The sequence below is a fragment of the Hippocampus bargibanti genome, linkage group LG11 (assembly GCF_051943395.1).
Source record: "Hippocampus bargibanti isolate YZ-2025 linkage group LG11, ASM5194339v1, whole genome shotgun sequence".
In the NCBI taxonomy this organism is placed as follows: domain Eukaryota; kingdom Metazoa; phylum Chordata; class Actinopteri; order Syngnathiformes; family Syngnathidae; genus Hippocampus; species Hippocampus bargibanti.
Window position 1 is genome coordinate 24065088 of NC_142744.1, and position 16812 is coordinate 24081899.

The 16812-nt window shown below is 41.9% G+C and overlaps 1 protein-coding gene across 1 annotated transcript; it reads right to left on the reverse strand.

Moving 5' to 3' along the window:
- Positions 1 to 8814: 8814 nt before the first annotated feature.
- On the reverse strand, positions 8815 to 12639 carry LOC148891988 (uncharacterized). Its single transcript, XM_089008328.1, has 6 exons — positions 12373 to 12639; positions 10396 to 10610; positions 9727 to 9823; positions 9541 to 9660; positions 9153 to 9231; positions 8815 to 9053 (listed from the first exon to the last, which is right to left on the reverse strand). The coding sequence occupies exons 2-6, from the start codon at positions 10488 to 10490 to the stop codon at positions 8965 to 8967; spliced, it is 480 nt and encodes a 159-aa protein (XP_088864454.1). The 5' UTR covers positions 10491 to 10610; positions 12373 to 12639; the 3' UTR covers positions 8815 to 8964.
- Positions 12640 to 16812: the final 4173 nt, after the last annotated feature.

The window sequence follows — 16812 nt, forward strand, 5'->3', positions numbered from 1 at the left end:
ACGGCTACCGTATCTGATGATGTTTATTGTCACCCATTCCCCCTAAGGAATCAAGGGGAAATCATCCCCCAACTTTTCCTAACAAGAACGTCGCATGTACTTCTACTTGTATAAATTCAATTAGATGAATATTGTATTTTTGGAATGCGAGTTAAGGCGTTAAATGCAAACGTTTTGTCCCTCTCGTGGGGGCGATCATTTTTCTCTTTATGGTGAATGCAAATGACATCATTATTGCTCAGATCGTTGCCTCAGCCCTTAGTGGTGGGTGGTGGGGGCCCTTAGTGGTTTAATCTTGAAGACAGCGGATGTATGGCGAATTACCCCAACACTCATACTTTATTTTTTTTTTTTTTTCAAACTCTCATCTCCCTTTGTGTGTGTGTTTTCTCACTCTCTCTGTCTGCCTGTCTCTTTAATGTTTAACACCCCCCCTACTGCTGGGTTCTTGACCAATCGCATGGTTTTAACCGGAGACGCCATTTTGTTTTTTGGAGAACGGCCTCACTCTCTCTCTGTTTGTAACCCCATCCCCCACTGCTGCGTTCTTGACCAATTACATGGCTTTAACCGAAGACTGGGGGCGGGGAATAGAGGACAAACATGGTGCCCACCATTTCCTTGTTAGGAGAACGGGCTCATTCTCAAATGACACATCAGTCATTGTGGCAGCTCCGTGTGGATCCCGAAAAATCATTCGTCTGCCAAGATAAAATTTTCATAAATGTAACGTTCGTAAGCCGAAATATTTGTAAGCCAAAAGGTTCGTAAAACGAGGTCTCATTGTAAATAAAAATGACGAATAACTACAATTAGAAGAATATGCATATAGAGTAAAGTCTCGTTATATCGATATCGGATATGTCGATAGTCCCGGTTATATCGATACTATTTCTATGCACACACGGAGAAAATTACATGCAAACAGGGTCGGATATATCGATAGTCCCGGTTATATCGATATTTTTTCGGACTCCCTTGGATATCGATATAACGAGACTTTACTGTATGTAACGGAGTTGTGCACTAAGATTATTAAATTATGACGGAAGTGACGCAACGGCGCACATTATGGCACAAAGTCCCGCCCATAGTAGTCAGAACTACTTGGACAAGATTTATGGTGAGTCACACTTCTCTGATGGTCTGGATTAACTCGCATTTTCATGACAATATCTTATTTTGTTCCCCCTTTTGTACTGTCTAGTGCAAGGGTGTCAAAGTCATTTTTTGCCGCGGGCCACATTGTAGTTGTGGTTTCCTCTCGAGGGCCGTTATGAATTTGGGGAACCCATTAGAATGTTTAAATCCCTTCAAATATTACATATGGAGCACACAGCAAATTAATGAATAACTCGTTTTCAAATCTGAAGTCAAGAATAATGACTTTTATTGTGGTTGACATCCAAAAATAGGATTTTTTTCCCGATTTTAGCAATCATCATGGAATTTAACATGTTTGATTTGCTTTCGCGGGCCGAAAAAAATGTTGTGGCGGGCCGGATTTGGCCCGCGGGCCTTGACTTTGACACCTGTGGTCTAGCGTTATCTAATCAGTTCCCTGATTCCTTTCGAGTCCAGATGACTTTTTGTGTCATTATTTAATTCAAGTTTTGTCTAGTGGAACTTTCAAGCACATGTGCTTCAAAATTCAACTATCCCTTCTGTCATACTGTGTTGCAGGTAATAATTGTTACATTTCATTTTTATTGTATAGTATTTAGTTTCTTGTGTCGTGTTTCATTTGGCCATGAGTGTTCGTGGCGGGTCAAACTGTGCCGCCATTATGTCACTACCTCACTTTACATACGTCACTACCTCACTTTACATACAGAAATTACATGTATTGTCTGTTGTCAATTGTATGTCTTTTTTAGCCACGTTATAAGTGCCTTGCATGTCTTGCACGCTGGGTCCGAGAGGACATTAATTTCATCTGTGCTGTATGTCATGCATATTAGCATATTTGACAATAAAGCTGACTTTGACTTTGACTTTGACTTATCCAGGAGACAGCGTGTTCGCGCCGACAGTCTCGAATGTGATGTGTTCAGGGACAACACAAGTTCAATGTAAATAACATTGAACTTGTGATGTATTCTCTTTTTCTGTAAATAACCATTATACAATCACACATTGTTCATTCTGTTTTGTTATCTACAATGTTTTGCATATTGAGAACTATTTGGACAAGACTTATGTTAATCACAAGACGAAACCCATGCGACTTCACCCATCCCTTCTGCCCTACTGTGTTGCAGAAATAAAAGAAATAAAAAGACACATCCACGCGTCTGGTCTCATTAAGACGGCAGCAGTGTGGAGCTCAAGACAGTCACTGTTGTGACACCTGTCACATTTATATATATATATATATATATATATATATATATATATATATATAATCTCATTTTCCGTAGCGCTTATTCCTCATTAGGGAATCAGCTGTCTTCGGGCACGAGGCGGGGGACACCCTGAATTGGTTGCCAGCCAATCGCAGGGCACACAAAGACAGACAACAGTCACTCTCACACTCACACCTAGGGACAATTTGGAGTTGTCAATCTGCCTGCCATGCATGTTTTTGGAGTGTGGTAGAAAACCCACGCGGGTCCGGGGAGAACATGCAAACTCCACACAGGGACGCTGGACCGGGACACGAACCGGTATATATATATATATATATATATATATATATATATATATATATATATACATATACGTCTGTGTAAGCTCTCAGTCGTACAGGAGTGGTCCATCGATGAGAAGGTTTCTTCAGCCGTCATCTGTACAAAAGTGAAGGTTTCGGACGTTTCGCCTCCTATCCAAGAGGCTTCGTCAGCGAACTAAAGTCTGACTGGTCGTATCGGCCCGATTTATATATCCCTAATGTCCAGACATGGTGGCGCCGGACACAGCTATGATAGGTCCCTACTCTCAGGTTGGGGGGGCGGGACCCCTCCCTGTGGCCCCACTGATTGTTCCTACATTCCTGACTAACGATTGGCCTATTACCCCCACTGCCCCCGGTATCACCTCATCAGCATAACGACCCTCATCAGCATTGCGAAAGTTGCCTAACCCTTCTTTATGTATTTTTGGCAGGCCATAGATACATGGCGTGGCCTCTCCCGGGTATAATCTAAAATACATCTGTTTGTCTATATGTTTTCCTTTCTCTAACTTTTGGAGACAGTCAATCATTTCTTTCTTGTATCTATTGGAAGGGTTCCTTTTTAGTTGCTCATACGTGTTAGAATCACTGATTAACCTATTTATTTTGTCTTCATAATCCAATGTGTTGAGAAGCACTGTGCATCTGCCCTTGTCTGCTGGCAAAATAGTAATATTTTTGTCTTTTTGTAGAGTAGTTAACGCCTTTCTCTCTTCTAATGTTATGTTGGACGGAGGAAGTTTGGCACTACTGAGAAGAGCTGATATTTTAATGCGTAGATCATCTGCCTCTGCATACGAAAGTTTGTTATTTTTAATAGCCGATTCAGTAGCTGTGATATAATCTATTGTAGGTATAGTTTTAGGAGTCACTGAGAAATTTAAACCTTTGGTAAGTACCGCCTTTTCTGTCTCTGAGAGATCTCTGTCTGACAAATTTTTGATCCAATTCTCCCTTGCAAACTGTTCATTCCTAATTTTTCGCGTGTTTACCAGTAGCTGAGATTGTTTCAGTAAAAGTAATTTTTGAAATTTACCCTTTTGTCTCTCTTTGGTTTTGCTGTGGTGCCTCATATAACCGGATTTAGTAAATTCACACACTTCCTGATAGATTTTGTGGGTAAGTTTAGTTTGTAATCGCTGATAATAAGTTTCTATTTCTGACTGTTTGTTTTTTATCTCTATGTTAAGTCTCCTAATTCGCAAATTTAGAATTTTCCTAGTATAATTTTGTTGCATTTTATCGGCTAAGTGGGGAGACTCAACAAATTCTCAAAAAAAGACTTTATCAACATCGCAGGGATAATACTAGTGGGCCTCAATCGGCAGTACATTTGCACCTAAAAGCTAGCAACCACTCATTTGACGACAATGAGGTTAAAATCTTAGCGAAAGAACATAGATGGTTTGAAAGGGGCGTAAAAGAAGCGATTCTTATAAAACAACAAAATCCTTCGTTAAATCGGTCTGGTGGGGTGAGGTTCAATTTGGATCGTTCATACAATAGCCTGCTTAGGCAAAACAGGTTAGGCAACTTTCGCAATGCTGATGAGGGTCGTTATGCTGATGAGGTGATACCGGGGGCAGTGGGGGTAATAGGCCAATCGTTAGTCAGGAATGTAGGGACAATCAGTGGGGCCACAGGGAGGGGTCCCGCCCCCCCAACCTGAGAGTAGGGACCTATCATAGCTGTGTCCGGCGCCACCATGTCTGGACATTAGGGATATATAAATGGGGCCGATACGACCAGTCAGACTTTAGTTCGCTGACGAAGCCTCTTGGATAGGAGGCGAAATGTCCGAAACCTTCACTTTTGTACAGATGACGGCTGAAGAAACCTTCTCATCGATATATATATATATATATATAGTCCTTATGTTAATTTTTTTTCTCAAAATGATTCAACAGAAGCACATTTTGTTGCTAATATATAAAAACATCTTAAAATGAATCACTTGGTAATTATATACATCCAATCCAATTCAATACATCTTTATTTATTTATTTATTTATTTATTTATTTATTAACAGCTGTAGCATGAGCAAAGCGAATTAGCAGAACATGTAGGATTCATTCATTCATTCATTCATACATTGATACAGCGATAATCAGAGAGACAGATCTGAAAGTACTTGGTGTATCGAGTGGGAGAAAGGTAGATAAGGAGACTTGGTGGTGGAATGGGGAGGTGCAGGAGTGTATACAGAGAAAGAGGTTAGCAAAGAAGAAGTGGGACACTGAGAGGACGGATGAGAGTAGACAGCAGCACAAGGAGATGCAGCGCACGGTTAAAGTCAAGGTGGCAAAGGCCAAACAAGAGGCCTATGATGACTTGTATGATCGGCTGGACAGCAAGGAAGGTGAGACTGATCTTTACAGGCTGGCGAGACAGAGATGGGAAGGACCTGCAGCAGGTTCGGGTGATTAAGGATAGAGATGGCAATGTATTAACAGATGCCAATTGTGTGATAGCAAGATGGAAAGAGTACTTTGAAGAATTGATGAATGAGGAAAATGAGAAGGAACAAAGAGTAGAAGACGTGACTGTTGTGGACCAAGACGTAGCAAGCAAGTGAGGAGGGTGCTGAAGAGGATGAAGGGGGCAAAGGCACTTGGGCCTGATGATTTACCAATCGAGGTATGGAAGTGTCTTGGAGAGGTGGCGGTGGTGTTCCTGACTGGGTTATTCAACAAGATCTTAGATGGTGAACAGATGCCTGAAGAATGGAGATGAAGTGTACTCGTGCCCATTTTTAAGAACAAAGGAGATGTGCAGAGTTGTACTAACTACAGAGGAATAAAGTTGATGAGCCATACAATGAAACTCTGGCAAAGAGTCGTTGAAGCTAGACTAAGAACAGAAGTGAACATTTGTGAGCAGCAGTACGGCTTCATGCCAAAAAAAGAGTACGACAGATGCAACGTTTGCTTTAAGAATGCTGATAGAGAAGTACAGAGAAGGTCAGAAGGAATTGCATTGTGTCTTTGTAGATCTGGAGAAAGCGTATGACAGGGTGCCCAGAGAAGAGCTGTGGTATGGCATGAGGAAGTCTGGAGTAACACAAAAGTATGTCAGAGCGGTGAAAGACATGTATCATGACTGTAAGACAGTTGTGAGGTGTGCTGTCGGTGTAACTGAGGAATTCAAGGTGGAGGTGGGACTCCACCAGGGGTCAGCTCTGAGCCCCTTCTTGTTTGCTATGGTGATGGACAGGCTGACAGACGATGTCAGACAAGAATCTCCTTGGACCATGATGTTTGCCGATGACATTGTGATCTGTAGCGAGAACAGGGAACAGGTGGCGGAGAAACTAGAGATGTGGAGATATGCCCTGGAAAGGAGAGGAATGAAGATCAGTCGCAGCAAGACGGAATAGATGTGTGTGTATGAGAGGGATCCAAGTGCAAGAGTGATGCTACAGGGAGAAGAGATAAAGAAAGTGGAGGATTTTAAGTACTTGGGGTCAACTGTCCGGTGGAGAGTGTGGACAAGAGGTGAAGAAGCGTGTCCAGGCAGGCTGGAGCGGCTGGAGAAAAATGTCAGGTGAGATGTGTGATAGAAGGGTTTCAGCTAGGATGAAAGGAAAAGTGTATAAAACAGTGGTCAGACCAGACATGTTGTTTGGACTTGAGACAGTGCCACTGAAGAAAAGACAGGAAGCAGAGCTGGAGGTAGCAGACCTGAAGATGTTGAGGTTTTCTTTGGGAGTGACCAGGTTGGATAGGATCAGGAATGAGTACATTAGAGGGACAACTCGTATTAGAGGCTTTGGAGAGAAAGTCAGACTGATGGTTTGGACATGTCCAGAGGAGAGAGAGTGACTATATCGGGAGAAGGATGCTGAGCCTTGAACTGCCAGGCAGGAGACCGAGAGGAAGACCTAAGAGGAGGTTTATGGATGTGGTCAAAGAGGACATGTAGCTAGCTGGTGTGAGAGAAGAGGATGCACAAAACCGGGTTAGATGGAGGACACTGATTCGCTGTGGCGACTCCTGAGGGGAAAAGCCGAAAGGAAAAGAAGAAGATTCATTAATTAATTCATCTTCCGGATTTGCTTGAAGGATACATCTCCTGGATACAAAGGGACACATCATCGGTGATGTATGCTCTATTCATTGGGTGATTCGGGTCTCGCAACATCGGACACCCTCATCCAGGCGACCCTGCCGACGTGGACTGGGTCGACTGGATGAAGGTGTCTGATGAAAAGTCAAAAGGAAAAGAAGAAGATTCATTCATTCATCTTCCGGACCACTTCATCCTCACAAGTGTTTGCGGCGGGTGCTGGAAACGTTCTCAGGTGTCTTCGAGCACTCGGATGGGGACACCCTGAATTGGTTCCCAGCCGGTCGCAGGACACAAAGAGACGAATCACCATCTCGCTCTCACTCACACCAATAGATGATGTGCAGTCTTCCATTCACTTGCCAGGCATATTTTTGGAACGTTGGAAGAAACCATAGAACACCCACGCAGGAGAACATGTAAACTTCACACAGGAAGGTCAGATTTGAACGCTGCACCTTTGCAATGTGAGCGGGACGTGCCAACCAGACGACGAGTGTGCCATGTCGCCAGATTATAATGTGCAAACTAAAATGAAAGGATATCAATATTAAAGCAATATAGCATTGGAACAGTCGGCTCTTGTTTGGGCTCGTTGGATCGAGCCGCTTTTGCTTGCCGCTGGGGATATTTTGGCGCTTTGCGCAACCTAACCAGAAAGCCCGCTCATGGGAAATATGCATATAGATTTGATTTTCGATTCGTTTTTGAATGTACAGGGCTAAAGGTGCCAGAAGAGGTCAGACGATTTTATTCTTAGTTCATTAATCTTCTAATCTAGGATGAAGTTTATGCGAGCAAATATCTGTTTACTGTATTTGTTTATTTACTACATCATGATTTTTCCCCGGTGTCTTGTGACCGCCACTGTGCCCACGTGATTTTGCGTATCTTTCTTGTCTTTATCTTTCTGAGAGTAGGGACCTATCATAGCTGTGTCCGGCGCCACCAGGTCTGGACATTAGGGATATATAAATGGGGCCGATACGACCAGTCAGACTTTAGTTCGCTGACGAAGCCTCTTGGATAGGAGGCGAAACGTCCGAAACCTTCACTTTTGTACAGATGACGGCTGAAGAAACCTTCTCATCGATATCTTTCTTGTACTTCGCAAATCAATTTGTTGCAGCAATCACTCAACTTTGCCCATGCCGATATGCGCTTTTGACACACTACATATGACATTGCACCAGTGATTTGCTCTCAGGATGCGTGGCAAAGTGTAAAGTTAACCATGATGTTCATTTCCTTATATTTTTGGTTAAGATGTCAATTGTATTTATTCATTTATTCCAGAGGTGTCAACCATTTTTTGGTCACAAACCACGTAGGAGTTGCAGTTTCCTCCAGAGGCCCCCTATGACCGTGAAAACAATTTATTGATATGGTGGGCCAAATCTGACCTTGGGCGTTGAGTTTGATGACTATGCGATCAATTTTCAGGCATAAACCAAAAAACACAAAAGTATTTTTAAATGAAATATGGGTAGTATCCTGGCCGTTTTTCAATATTTACATATAAAAATGCTTAAAACCAGTGTTTCGCATTTCGGCTCACAGAAGCACATTGCATGCGTTGTCCGTGGAAATCTTAATTCAAATACGCTACGCAAACATTTGCAGTAATTTCACGTGTTCTGTTGTGTTAATGTGGTGTCATGTTAAATATTGGGCGGCCCAGTGGTCAGTAGTCGAGGGGTTGGCGTGCTGATTTCACAGTGAAGAGGTCGTCAGTTCAATTCCCGCTGTGGCCTCCCTGTGTGGAGTTTGCATTTTCTCCCAGGCCCGCGTGGCTTTTTTCCGGGTCCTCTGGTTTCTACCCACATTCTAGAAAACTGCATGGCAGGCTGGTTCAACACTCTAAATAGCTCATGGTTCACGGTGTCCCCCACGTAAAGATTAGCAAATTAGAAAATGGTTGGATGGATGGAAAATTCAAGTCTAGAAACTAAACATGAAGCAAGCCCTTTTAAACTTTTCTTGGATCTTGCTTAAAAAAAAAAGGTAAAAAAAAAGGTACTTTACTGTGTCCTGACATCAGCCTCTATGTCATAGAAAGTCACAAATGGAGACATTTTTGATGCAGGCAAGTAAAGATTTTTTTATTTAAAAAGCAGAAGATGCGAAAAACATTCTTAGTAAATTTGTGATGCTGTTAGTTAAAATGCATTAAAAACATCACATTCTTGCTTTGTTTTTCTTAAGTGCTTTTTTCAAAACTTTTTTAGGCTTTGCAAGTTGCAAGTCCATAGCCTAGGCAAGCCCATTCGTTGGTCATCTCCATGAAGCCTGGACCACTGTTGAGTCCGCTCGCTGGGCAGAAGTGACCAAAAACAACAAGAACAAAAAACAATCATATGAGGATTAGAAGGGAAAGGAAAAAAAGACATTTCTTGAAAAGGGGCAGCTGACCTGAAAGTAGATCATAGAGGTTGCAATAGTTGAGGCCGTCGTCAAGAAGGCTGGTGAAGCCGAGAGAGGTGGATTGACCCTGGGATGAAAAAAAAAATCATTGACTGGAATTTGAACATAATTTTAGCAGCGCTGTCCAAAGTTAATATATATATATATATATATATATATATATATATATATATATAGAGAGAGAGAGAGAGAGAGAGAGAGAGAGAGAGACAAAGTGTGTTGAGTGATGACAATTTTAGACACTTTTTTTCAATTAACTTTGCAAACAATCCTATTTTTTTCTATTTAATGACTAACATACAGAAACAACATCCCTGAGTGAAGAGGCGCATTCAGCCAATCCATCGTGTACTCTTGTCAGATTGGGCGGACTTACAGTCACGCGGCAGCCAGTAGTCATCACTGTGGAGCTGAAGGTGAAAGTGATGTTTTCCGCTTTGAGGCCGTCCGCCGACGTGTGGTTGGCTGTAAGACCCAGAGGAGTGCCAACCACCAGCTGAAGGAACATATTGATGGATGAGAAAACCACTGAATGACTTTCTGATGAAAAAGACAACATTACCATGTAGTGACACTTGTCACAGCCAAACATGGGGTTGAAAGCTTGAATCTGCTGCACCAATTTGGTGCTGACCTCCGCACAAGTTGAAGGAAAGAGCCTAGAGAAGCAGAGGTTATCTCAGATTTGGTCTTTGGTAACAGGGCCATATGTTTTTCTTTCATTTTACATTTTAAATCAGTGCTACAGGTCACAATGTACTTGTGATATATGTCAGAAGTCATAAAAATGCACAACTCTGTCATCATGTAACATATACTGTTGACAAAAATAAAATTCAGTCATTATTCTTTACAATAATTACTGTTTGGGAAAACATTTTTACTTCGCATGATTATAGAGATGAATATTTTGCGCCAGTTCCTGATTCCGCCCTGGTTTTTATCTCTACTGAACAGTGTTTGACCATTGGTAACTCTGGTTTATTTGAGGAAAAGACAAAGTGAAATGAGAAGATTGGATTTGACAGATAACTGGCCAAATGTGTTGAATATGAAATCAATCATAATACATTTAATTTCAAGCGCCTTTCAAAACACCCAAGGACACTTTACAATAAAAACAATAAAACAAAGCACCCGACAAATGAAATATGCCGTTAGGGTTGAGAGTCCGTCTCAACTGAACCGAACTTCAAGCTTTGCTCTTAAGCGGGTTTGCCATGTGACTTACCAGAGAGTTCTGCAGAAGGCGTGGTAGGTAGGCCCGGGGAGAGGCACGGCGGACACAAATAGAAGGAGCCCGGAGAGGAGAGCGAGAGCCTTCATGGTGGCTGATGCGGGAGGTTGTTTTGGGACCAACAGCAACTGTTGGCCCTGTCCTTTTATACAAATGCGGCTATTGGTCCCTCTGTCCTGACTGGGTCATGCGCTCTGCTCCATGGCGGCCTGACAATCGATTTGAGCACATGTCACACTGTACCCGAGTCCTGAGACAATAGCAACTATTTTGCAGCACAAATGTTGGCGTATCCTCGTGATTAAAATGTGGGATGACAAATCCAGGTTGAAGTTCCAACAACAGTGAATCAACAATTTCAAGATTTGATTTAAAGGACAACCGACACCTCCGGACAAGTTGCATCCATAATTTGTAAAATCACTTTAAATGACTTCTACTGAGCACATTTTACAAAGATTCCATCGCGTATCGCTATATTTTAGCTTTTAAAACTGGCGCTGAATATTCATTAAGTCTTGTTTTCGAGTTAATGACGATGCCGGAGTGACGTCGCTGAAGGAACGCCCCTGACCGGGTACTTTGTTTCATCTGAAAACACTGTGTTGGTCGCGAAATTAGAAGGAAAACTACATAAATAATGCGATGGTGAATCGCTGTGTGGCAGCCAATTGCGGTAACACGCGTAAAGAAGGTGTAAGTTGACACAAATTCCCAGCGGACAAACCAGCCATTTCCAATGGACCAGAGCAGTATAGCGCGGGCCGAGGAGCTCCCCGGAGTGCGCAAATCCTCGCAGAATATAGTGTATAGAAATTCAAGTTGTGTGGTAGTGATGTTGGCTTGTTTTAGGAGGTCCCTGTAACAGGGATTATCCGACTTACGACCAGAGCGAATTACGACCACCCGCACTTGCGACCATGACCGCCACACCCTATATTTTACATTTTAATTCTACGCCTGGCACCGCAACGCGCTAGCAGCACGGCAATGCGTACGGCAATTTTGGCCAGCCAGCCAGCATCTCACTCTCGCACAGCAAACGACCGTTTGATGACATCAGAGGGGGGAAGTGTCCACCGACGCCTGCTGCGACTCTATGTCCAATTTTCCCAAAACGACAACGGGAAAAATAATGGATTGATGTTGACGGTCTTTTTGCTAACGCTACAGTTTATAAAGGTGAGTAAGTTGTATTTTTATAACTCACAGAAGTGGTAGTATATATATATATATATATATTTTCTCCATAACTGCCAGGTTTCAAGCAATAAACAAGCATTAGCATGTATATTTCTCGAGTTCGCAATGTTCTTTCCTCGTATTCAGTGACTGCCATTTTGGATTTCTGACGAAAATCTCCCTGTATTCGATCGTTGATATTTGCTCATTTACATTTTGAATCTTTTCTGTTCTTCTTTCGAATTTCAAAAGCGTTCCAATGGTATCTTACTCGTTAAGATCTGCCAAAAATTAACAAAATTATGATTGATGAAAAGGTTTCTTCAGCCGTCATCTGTACTTTTTTTGAAGGTGTCGGACGTTTCGCTTATTATCCAAGATGCTTCAAAATTATGAAAGTTTAAACTGTAATAAAGAAGTCGGTCACAGATTTTCATAGTTTTAACTGTGTCATTAGAGGCAGAAAATCCCCTCATATTTCGAAAATTAAAAATGCCATTATTTCCTTATTATTTGTCATAGAACAATAATCTATACATCATTTGAAAGCTATTTAAATGCACTTTAATGTGGCATGTAATTGTTGATTGATAATTGAATTGTGATTGAAAAATGTTGTCACATCCCTACAATAAGCACTCATATTTCATGCACAGCAAATATACTATGAAACGCTGATATTTTTTTACTTCTTTCGTGAAAACACCACAACAATTGCACATTTCGAAGTTGTTGAAATAGCCGTCATGACGTAGCAATTGCATTTAAATACAATGAGTTCTTAGTTACCGTCAATCGTTGGCGTCGCTAGATGACGGAGAAGGGCAGGAACTCAACAGGAAATCAATGCTTGTTCATTTGCAGTTTGGCTCATCGTCTAACTCGTATGTGAAGTTGAGTCCATCAAAGTAGACCAACGTGGATATTTCCACAGACTCGTCGTGTGTGGAATTAATGTCGGCAATAGATGTAGAATTCACGTTGCGACCTGGGAAGGTTTCGTTCGAGAGGACTTCTGCAAAAAAAATTGAAATCTCCACGCAGCCGAAAAACACCATATTTTGTTTACCTTCGTTACTCTGGTCAGGATCGATTCGACAACTTCCGGGCAGTTTACGCCGCCGCACCCCCCCTGCTCGTTCTCACTCCCGCCCCTTTTTAAATCGTACTTGGGATTAGCGCCCCCTACTGTGTTGGGGTGTGTGGTAGTGATGGGAATTCAGGCTCTTTTCAGAGAGCCCCGTTTATTTGGCACGGCTCACTAAAGCGTTTTTTTGTTGCTTAAATTAACTAACTCCCCAAAAAAATTATGTGAAAAACGAATTAATCATGTAAAAAATGGTGCTTCTTTACACCAAAAACTAATGAAAGGCATGATATTTTGGTTATTTATAGCATGAATGGTATAATTTTACACTATATTATGATATATTAATTATATATAATTACACGATATCAAATATTTGTATGGCTTGATTTATGTGTGCACATAGACCATCCACTAACTTTGACTTTCCCTGTGGTTCCTCTGGTCTGATGATCAGCTGTCACTCATTTGCTTTTCATACCAATAATGCTATCATACCAACCAGTAAAAAATATCATCATTGAATAATAATAACAGCATAATGTGAGAACATTTGTCCTCCTGTCTCCCCTAAAGTCCCCCCGACGACGAAACTTGACCAAAAACAAACATGCGCGTCGAAATTATGAAGATGGATGACACTGATTCGCTGTGGCGAGCCCTTGGGGGGAAAAGCCGAAAGCAAAAGAAGAATAAATGCACTGTACCGTATTTTAGCACAAAAGACGACGAATAATAACAATCACCGATCCCGAAAAGGCCACTGGACTGCTCCCGGCTTCCTTACACAAAGAAGTGACGATTCCTCGCGCGACGTTGATTGACAACTGACTTCTTTTGTTTAAATGTAGATCTACTTTTGGTTATTCAGCAGTCCTTAGTCTCTATTTCTTTTTCAATAGAGACTGTGCTTCACCAAACCTTTGGTGTGAGCACTTTATGTTTGAAGTGATCCCGTGGATTGCTGTTTGAGTTTTCTATATTTCGTTCTTATTTAAAAAAGAAACTTTATTTTCTTTTATATTTTACTTTTCACTTCTTCTATTTTCCTTGTCTATTTCTTACTGTTGTCATCCCTATGTCCCTTTCCCTTCTCTCCCTAAATGCCAGAAGGGTTTAAGGAACACCTTGAAACGCAAAGCTGTATTTTTCTTTCTCAGAAAATTTAAGTGTGATTTCTTGTTTTTGCAAGAAGCTCATAGGACAACAAATGATCGTTGTACTAAATTCATCCTGTCTACTTGATAACTAATATTAAGCAGATTCCTTACTTACAGACAGTGTATTGTCGGTGTTCAAATACCTGACATGTTTCGGCGACTACTTCCGCCTTCGTCAGAGTGTCACGGATGTTGCTGTGACGCGCCATTTTCAGCTGGTGTTGCTATGAGGTAGTAGAGAGCATGTAAGCTCCCTCATCCCTGTTGATGGTCCTTGGTCCTCGCTTTCGGATCTCTCTCTCTACTACCTGGAGCAGCATCCTGGAGGGACGAGCGGACAGCGGGGGGCGTGGCTTGCCTGTCAGTTCTGACAGGTAGGTCACGCCCTCATAGCAACACCAGCTGAAAATGGCGCGTCACAGCAACATCCGTGACACTCTGACGAAGGCGGAAGTAGTCGCCGAAACATGTCAGGTATTTGAACACCGACAATACACTGTCTGTAAGTAAGGAATCTGCTTAACATTAGACAACAAATGATGTCAGTCTCAGGAAAGTCAATGGGGAAGAGACTTATGGGGAGCACACAGGTTGGAAAAAGCAGCCGGTGTCACAGTTCTAAAATAAAATTTCTCTGGGGAAATTATTGGTCATGACAGTGACCCGGAAGGAAGGTCACTATATCATACTTATGTTGGCAATCTCTGATAAAAATGTTATCATGATTAATATATATGGGTACAATTCACGCCCTAAAATTATATTATTGTTAGAAGAAATTGATCAAAAAGTTGAGTACTGGTTAAACAAATATCCAACTGCCTATTTCATTCTGGGTGGTGATTTTAATGTAGTTATGAATAACAAACTAGATCGACTTCCACCACCAAGTCAAGCAGTCTCTAATCTATAACTCATTACCTTCATGGAGAAATACAAGCTACAGTAAAGTCTCGTTATATCGATATTCTCGGGAGTCCGAAAAAATATCGATATAACCGGGACTATCGATATATCCGACCCTGCGCGCATGTAATTTTCTCTTTGCGTTCATAGAAATACTATCGTAATAAGCGGTACTATCGATATAACCGATATCGATATAATGAGACTTTACTGTATATGATGGATGAGAAGGTTTCTTCAGCCGTCATCTGTACAAATTTGAAGGTTTCGGACGTTTCGCCTCCTATCCAAGAGGCTTCGTCAGCGAACTAAAGTCTGACTGGTCGTATCGGCCCTATTTATATATCCCTAAAGTCCAGACATGGCGGCGCCGGACACAGCTATGATGGGTGCCTACTCTCAGGTTGGGGGGGAGCAGAGGACCACTCCCTGTGGCCCCACTGATTGTTCCTACATTCCTGACTAACGACTGGCCTATTTCCCCCACTCCCGCCGGTATCACCTCATCAGCATTACGAATGTTGCCTAAGGTGTTTTGCCTAAGCAGGCTAATGTATGAACGATCCAAATTGAACCTCACCCCACCAGACCGCTTTAATGAAGGATTTTGTTTTATAAGAATCGCTTCTTTTACCCCAATTTCAAACCATCTATGTTCTTTCGCTGAGATTTTCGCCTCATTGTCGTCAAATGAGTGGTTGCTAGCTTTTCGGTGCAAATGTACTGCCGATTGAGGACCACTTGTATTATCCCTGTCTTTTTTTGAGAATTTGTTGAGTCTCCCCAATGTACTGCTCTTTACAATTTTCATTCTTACAATGTATGGAATAAACTACATTACTTTGTTTTTCATTTGGTATCTTTTGGATGCACTAATTTTTGCCTTAATGTGTTTATCGGTTTGAAATAAGTAGGAATTTCATGTTGCCAAAGGACTCTTTGTAATTTTTCAGAAACTCCTGCAATGTACGGTACTGCTACTCCTCTCCTTTTTGTATCTTGAGAATTATTGGTTTCCTTCCCTATTCTTTCTTTCTGACATTTGTTAAATGACCACTGAGGGTACCCACAGTTAGTGAGTGCTCTCTTGATATGTTTTGACTCCTTTTCTCTACCTTCAATGCTAGTTGGTATTAGTTTAGCCCTGTGCTGGAGGGTTCTGATGTTGAATTGGACGGGGGACAGAAGACAGCCTTGTCGGACACCAATAGATGTTTTGAAAAGTTCCCCCATGGTGTTGTTCATGAGAACTGCACTGCTTGAGTTGATGTAGAGTACAGGTGTCAAAGTCAAGGCCCGGGGGCCAAATCCGGCCCGCCACATATTTTTTTTCGGCCCGCGAAAGCAAATCAAACTTGTGAACTTGTCCATTATACTTGCTAAAATTCTAACCAAAATGTCATCTTTTTGGATGTAAACCACAATAAGTCATTTTTCTTGACTTCAGATTTGAAAACTAGTTATTAATTATTTTATTTAGCGCTCTGTATGTAATATGTGGAGGGGATTAAACATTCTAATGGCTTCCCCAAATTCATCACGGCCCTCGGGAGGAAACCATAACTACAATGTGGCCCGCGGCAAAAAAACGACTCTGACACCCCTGATGTAGAGAGACTGAATGACCTGGATGAGATTCTTGTTGAAGTTGTAGTCTTGGAGCACCTGCCACATCCCCTCATGGCACACCCTGTCAAAGGCTTTTTTAAAGTCGATGAAGTTGTGGAACAGGTCATGTTATTACTCTTTAGTCTGTTCAGGATGATCATTAGCAGCACTTTGCTTGCGTGGCAGATCAGGCTGATGGTCCTGTAGTTCTGACACTGCCTTAAGTTCCCCTTCTTAGGGATAGCATAGGGATTGCATGCTATTTGAAAAAAAAAGCGTCGAGAAGGTTCCCGATGCTTTGGTGGCTGTGAATCGACGCTCACGGTGACGTCATTACGCGCACGACGTCTTTTATTTGAGACGCTATGGCGTCATCCGGTGGTGAACTTTCGCGACAACGCGACAAGTACTCGTTTTCAGATCATTGTAATTATTTACCATCGGAAAGTTCCAAATTGTTTTTTTTTG